Genomic DNA, 6815 nt, shown 5'->3' on the forward strand with positions numbered 1-6815 from the left:
AAGATATGACTTTTACAGCGATTATGAATATGAACTCAATAAATTTGAACTAAATAACAAGGGGAAGGATTGGGGGCTAAACGGTTACGGACCGTTTACACTCCGGCAAGCAACAACAAAACTTAGCAAATAAATTTATCAGAAAAGAACAAAATAATTGACATCAGAAATTCAAATTTACTGCCTCAAAAGTTTCCGCTTAAGTGAGTTTTATGCATCAATTTGACATGATTGAAGGAGTATTCAATCACCCTCCGCGGCCAACGAAGAAGAAGAATCATTGTCAGTTTCAAACACCTTGCCCAATCTCACTGCGGGACGTTGCACCATGCCAGTACTGGTCTTGATGTCGAGGCTTCTTGCCACTCCATCTCTACTCACATGTGCTTTGACGATCCGACCAATGGGCCAAATTCCTCGGGGTGTAAAATCTTTGTAGAGCCAAACAACATCGTTCCATCTTGAATTCCTTCTGCCTCCGCTACGACTGTATGGAAGACTGAAAAGTTTAGTCGGCGGCTTCCGAGGACAACAAGTAGGCTTCGTTTAGCCGACTGGATAAGTCGTTCCCAAACCCCTCCGAAGTGCGGTGCCAGAGGTGGGTTGAACGTCCACTGGATGTTCTGTTGGGCCAGCTGGAGACGTATGTAATTGTTGTCTGGTTTGTAGTTTTCCTGAAAATTGAGTTTCATGGCCTGGTTAGCAGCAACAAAATTTTTCCCATTGTCCGAAACAATGACATCAGGGTGTCCTCGTTTGGATACAAAACGTCGAATAGCCATTAGTAGACAGGCAGTAGAGAGGTCCTCACAAACTTCCAAGTGTACTGCTCGTGTGACCAATTATGTAAACATGCAGACATAATTGAGTTCTGTCTGGGTTCTGGATTTTTCAATGTGAAAGGGACCGAACATGTCCATTCCAGTATTCACAAATGGGTAGAGTTTGGAGTGCTCCGGAAAGCGAAATTTTGGTAGAGAAGCCATCTTCGGTCTGACATTGTCTGCTCGCCAGCGTCTGCAGATGAAGCAGTACTTCCCTAAAGTTCTTAGAGCTCTGCGGATTCCAACTATCATGAACGTTGCTTGGATATGTGCACGAACATGTTCAATTCCATGATGCCCGCAGTCGTGATGTGCTTTCTCAATAAGCAGTTTGGCAACTCTGCACTTGCTGTGGAGTATCACCGGATGTTTGCTCTGAAAAGGCAATCCAGATTTTTGAATTCGTCCCTCAACCCTAAGTAGTCCGTCGCTATCCAGAAAGGGTGTATGTGGTAATAGTTTGTCCTTCTTGTCTAGGGGTAGTCCACTTTGAAGTCGAGAAACTGTGTCCTTGAAGTGTGTGTACTGAGATATCCTCAAGAGAAAGCTCCGAGCCTTGTTTTCGTCAGCCGCGAAGTCGTCCCAGTCGCAAGGTTCTTCGCGTTTGATCAACCTATTCAGTACGCGCACTGCTCGAAACACTGTTCTAATTGTGCCAAGGAGTCGAGGCCAATTTGAAAATCTGTTCGGATCTACCAACGGTTTTTCATTGGTCTTGACATCAACTTGAGTGGCGTATGTTTGAGCTGTTTTGTCACCGGAGAATGTCCACTCGCTCTCAGGTTTGATCAGGAAAGAAGGTGCTGTTATCCAGAATTTTTGAAGATCGCATGGAGCTAGACCTCTGGTACCATGATCAGCTGGGTTCATTTTTCCTGGTACGTGTCGCCAGTCATCTTTGTTTGAGTTCTCAGCAATTTTGTTGAGCCTATTTGCGATGTACAACTTCTGTCGATCCTTTGATTTGATCCAACTGAGTACTGCTGTGCTGTCGGTCCAAAATTTTTTGCTCTTCACATCTATTGTCATCTCAGTTTCACAGAAGCCTGCTAGTTCTGCTCCCAGTGTAGCTGCTTCGAGCTCCAATTTGGGAATGCTCATCTGTTTGATTGGTGCCACCTTGGATTTGCTGATGACGTAGTGGGTAGCTATTGAGCCGTCAGCGGAGATTGTCCTCAGGTACACCACTGCTGATACCGCTGAAAGTGAAGCGTCTGTGAAGGTGTGCAACTCGTGAGTTCCATCGACGTTGGGAACTAGACATCTGGGGATTTGAATTGAAGGCATATTCTCGAAGTCTTCCATCCATTGCTGAATTTCGTCGTAATGTTCCTTTAATAGTAGCTGGTCCCAATTGTGTCCTTGTTTGACGACTTTTTGCAAGATGCATCTCAGTCGAATTGCAAAAGGCGAGATTATTCCAATGGGATCAGACAAAGAAGCAGCCATTGAGAGAAGCTTTCTCTGTATGAAATTCTCTCTTTCATAGCTCAGTTTGGGTTTCGCAAAAAGAAGTTGATCGGATTCAGGGTTCCATGTTTGACCAAGTATCCTTTGTAACTTTGGAACTCCAATTCTGTCTTCCTCTGGAATCTTTTCCAGCACAGCAGGGTTATTGCTGAGAAACTTGGTGAGGTTGGATCCCCCTGTTTTGAGAACATGTTTCAGCTCAGTCGCTGTATTTTCTGCCTCTTCCTCTGTTGAGAATGTTTGAATGAAGTCATCCATGTAGAATTGTTTTGTAATTGAGTCGAAGATTTTTGGATGTTCTTGTCTGTTATCGTGGGCGCACTTTTGCAGAACAAAAACTGCGCAGGCAGGAGAACATGTTGCTCCAAAAATGAGTCGTTGGTATTTGGATGTCTTCTCCTGATTATTGTCGCTCCACAAAAAACGGAGAGCAACTTGGTCTTCTTCTCTGATTCCAACTTGCATGAACATAGCCTCTATTTCTGCTGTTACTGCAACCTTGTACTTACGAAACCGTAGAAGAAGTCCATGTAGATTGCACAAAAGGTCCGGTCCCGTTAGCAGTGCATCGTTCAAAGAAACCCCTTTGTATTTTGAGGCTGCATTTGTCACTCGTCTTATCTTGTCTGGTTTTTGCTTGTTGATGACGGGATGATGCGGTAGGTACCAAATGTTCTTTGCATCCTGGTTCGTAACAGCTGCTATGTATCCCTTATCGATATCATCAAAGATAGTGGTCATATATCTCTGCTTCAGTTGGTTGTCTCTCTCTAATCGCTTCTGCAGGGCGTGCCACTGAACCCTTGCCATGAAGTAGTTGTTGGGTAGCGTGACGTTTTCTCGCCAAGGGAGTCCAATCTCATATCTTTCCCCGTTGTGATGTGTGGTCTCTGCCAAAGTCTTTATTGCCTTCTGGTCTTCTTCATTGTGTCCCTTCGTAGAACCCTGACTAAAGTTGACACCTTCAAAGGTCCAAAAAAGATGTAGAAGATTTTCGTCCGGGTCGTCACTATCTCGATTCAGATGGTTGAAAAGAGTGATGTTGTGGTTGCTGCTTCCTTTAAGATTTGGTTGAAAGTACTCTTGTGGCACAGGGCCTGTCAAAGTCCATCCTAACAGTGTGTTGACTCCGTAGGGTGTTCCTGGTTTGTCGGTAGTGAAATGTCTTGGAACAGTAGCCAGAAAAGCATCTGCCCCTATGAGTATTCCAATTTTGTTGTCACGAATTTGTGGGAAGTTGATTTCTGCCAAATGATCATGGTCTCTACAAAGTCTATTCAACATTTCTGCGGGGACAATTGGCATCTGGAACTGCTCAATGGAGGTTGCGTACACAGGAAGACTTGTCACCGGTTTTGAGCTGTGAAGTGAACCAATTCCAATCATGACATCAGCTGTTGTTACTGTGTGCTCCCCATGTAGCGAAGCTAGAGGAAGTTCTATATCTTTGGGGACTCTAATCCGAAGAGCATCAGCAATATTTTGTGTGATCTGTGTTTTATCACTCCCACTGTCCAAAAGTGCATAGGTCTCTATGTTGAAATCTTTGTAGAAGAGCGTGACTGGTATTGCCTGTAGTTGAATAAAAGCTCTGACCCATGTGGGTTCCCGATTTCTGCTACAAGTGTGGTTTTGCACCCGTGGAAGCTTTGATGAATCATCATTCAGTTCGTTGCTAGTCACTGATTGAAAGTGAGTGTTACTTCTGTCATTAGTTTGCTGGGTATTGATGTGCTGCTGATTGGCAGTTTGATGTGAGTTGTTGTTTCCATAGCTTGGATTACGAGGGTTGAAACTGTTTTGATTGTATCCCCTTCTGTTGTTGGTATTTGGCGTGTTACTGGTTGTTGACGAAAGATGAGACGTTGTATGGTTGAAGATTCTACCGTAGTTTGACTGCACCGGGTTGTTCCTGGATTGGAATCCCCCTTTACTCGTTGCTTGGAAATCACTTCTCTGCAAAGTCCTGAAGTCGTCTCGATGGAGAGTTGAATGATGAAACCCATTGCATCTGTCTACAAGACATCGAATCTTTGATTTACAAAATCCACCCTCGTGTCTCTTCAAGCAATTGATACACAAGTTGTGATGCCTCACCAATTGCTGACGTTCAGCTACACGCTTGCTCAGGTATTCTTCGCAGCGACCAAGGTTGTGATCCCCAGAGCATAGTTGACAATTTGAGCTGACTTGAAGAACTATGTTGGAGTGTTTCTGGCCTTGGGAAGGCCGTTCAACCCGGTCTGTCCTTTGTGGTCTTTGTGGAGAGACATCCTCGCAAGCCTCTGCATATGTGCTTATCCAATCTGCAAAGTCAGCCAGATTTGGCTGCTCTATTCTCATGCTACTTACATGTTGATTCCAGCGAATCGTCATTGGTGTTGTCAACTTCTCCTTGGCAATTTTAACTACCGCAGAACCCCTCGGGTCCGATTCAAAATGGTGAAGTCGAAAGGTCTGTACCAAACGTCTGAGGAAGGACGCAAAACTTACAAAGCTGCTGGGATCATCCATTCTGGTCCTAGGCCGTTGTTCAAGTTGTGTGAGGTACGCACTCACAACATGCTGCGGTTTTCCAAACTTTCTGATTAGTTCCTGAAGGGCCTCCTCATAGAAGTCTCCGTTGTAAGAGTATCCACCGATGAAGTCTTTTGCTTTGTGAGTTACCGAGTTTTGCAAGTATGTCATTTTCTAAGCAGTTGAAAGAGCTGGATTGTCGTGAATGGTTGACTTGACAAAGCTGTACCATTGATGCCACATCAAAGGATCGCCTGAGAAATGGTCAAGACTAATCTTTGGTAGACTGAACGCATTCATCATCACTTGATGGTTGGTCCATTCAGAACTGTGGGGTCGTTGTTGGAACTGTTGCTCAGAAAACTGTTGTGGCATGAAATTGAAGTGACGGTTGGTCTCTCCGTTGGGAGCGTTCATCATTTTGTTTGTCTCTGGGAATGAGTGATCCATTTGACTACCGAGCAAATGACGTGACTGCTGCTGATCCCGCGGATAGTGATTGTCTGCAAAAGTTTGAGTGAAATTGTCAGGCATTGCTTGATGTTGAAATCCGGTTGCTGTACCGGAATTCCAGTACACAGTGTCTGATGGTTGATCGGTAGAATTATTGAGGGTAGCAAAACCTTGATTTGGAACATTCACATCAACAACCGGGCAACTCTGAACCTGTTTCCCATCTTCACTGAAGCTGCGATGCTCCAGTATCGCACTGTTCTCTTTTGGTTTCTGTTGCTGAGCATTGTATTTTTCTACACTTGTTCTTTCTTTTTGAAGATCACGATGACTGTTTTTGAATGGTACACCATCATGGTCATCAGAACTGAACACCTCATCCCAGTTCTCAGCGTTTTCACCTGCATTTTGCATTGGCGTTTTACGTCTCATTCCGCTTGGTTGTTTACGTCTGCTTCCTGAAACAACCACCTTGCTGCGTATTTTGTTGGGCTCTTCCGAGGAGGTGTCGGAAGAGATGAACTTTTGATGGTTTGACCCATGAAGCAATCTGACTTTTTGTTTGGTTCTCAGCCATTTGCAATTTCTCCGTGCAGACTCTGCAGCAACAGTGTCGAACTCTTCTTGTGTCAACTGCTGTTCTATGAGTTCGTTACACATGCGATCAAGCTCCGTTTTTTGCTGTCGAAGTTCGTCAACGAGCTCTTGGAGGTCTGTTGCTGCTTCTGTTTGTTGCATTTGTTCGTCGAGTAGGTCTTGTGCTGCTTCCCACTCAATGACTTTGAACTTCAAGAGTTGCATGAGTTGAGCCTTGGAGGTTGACTTTGTTTTGGTTTTGCTTGACATGGTTCTGGCTTTATTCATTGGTTAATGGTTACTTTGTTTATGGTTGCACGATGACATTCACAAAAAAAATTATTGCACTATGAGTGTTATGAGTCACTGCACTTTTAGTTAGCACTTAAAATGTTGTTTGAACGCTTATTAATTGTTTTTTTTTGTATCTAAAAATAACTTGAATGCTATTTATACTGCTGTTGTGGACAGCTATTAATGGTTTGGTTGTCTTATGTTTTACCAAATCTTGCTTGAATGCTGTTTTTTTATTAAATTATATTATGCACGCTTTGCGCTGTGGGGAGGTTTTTGTCTGATCACGGTCGCAGAGAAACACCCTAACCAGGGGAGGATACTGTTTTACCTTTTAGAAAATTTTGTACCTAGAAACAAAAACTTTTGCACTTGCGTGTCAGCAGGTGCAAAACTGTAAATCAGAATCAGCTAGAGTATCTGTTTGAATGTAAGAAGGGCTTAATCGAACCCTGAAATTTTAAATGCTCTTTCGCTAGACTTAGGGTCCGAGAGTTTTAGCTGAACTAGAACGTGCTATAATCTAAGAAAGATCAGGCTTTGCTACCTATTTATATGTTTGACTATCCCCGTCGTCAGCCTATGCGTTGGTTCAAAAGAGAACCCGCAGCCTCACCCGCTCAGGCCCCAGTCAATCTTATTAGCAAATGTGGGACCTCTAGCCGCATGGACTAGAGAACT

The 6815-nt window shown here is 43.9% G+C and overlaps 1 protein-coding gene across 1 annotated transcript; it reads right to left on the reverse strand.

The window, feature by feature from the left end:
* Positions 1–842: 842 nt before the first annotated feature.
* LOC142341240 (uncharacterized) lies at positions 843–4982 on the reverse strand. Its single transcript, XM_075392160.1, has one exon. It carries the CDS (start codon positions 4980–4982, stop codon positions 843–845), a length of 4140 nt encoding a protein of 1379 aa, XP_075248275.1.
* Between the last annotated feature and the right edge of the window lie 1833 nt (positions 4983–6815).

This window comes from Convolutriloba macropyga, chromosome 6 (assembly GCF_964194025.1).
Source record: "Convolutriloba macropyga chromosome 6, txConMacr16.3, whole genome shotgun sequence".
NCBI classification, from domain to species: Eukaryota; Metazoa; Xenacoelomorpha; order Acoela; family Convolutidae; genus Convolutriloba; species Convolutriloba macropyga.

Coding starts and splice junctions, on each gene's coding strand:
- LOC142341240 (XM_075392160.1), bottom strand. CDS start 4,982: ATGACATACTTGCAAAACTCGGTAACTCACAAAGCAAAAGACTTCATC.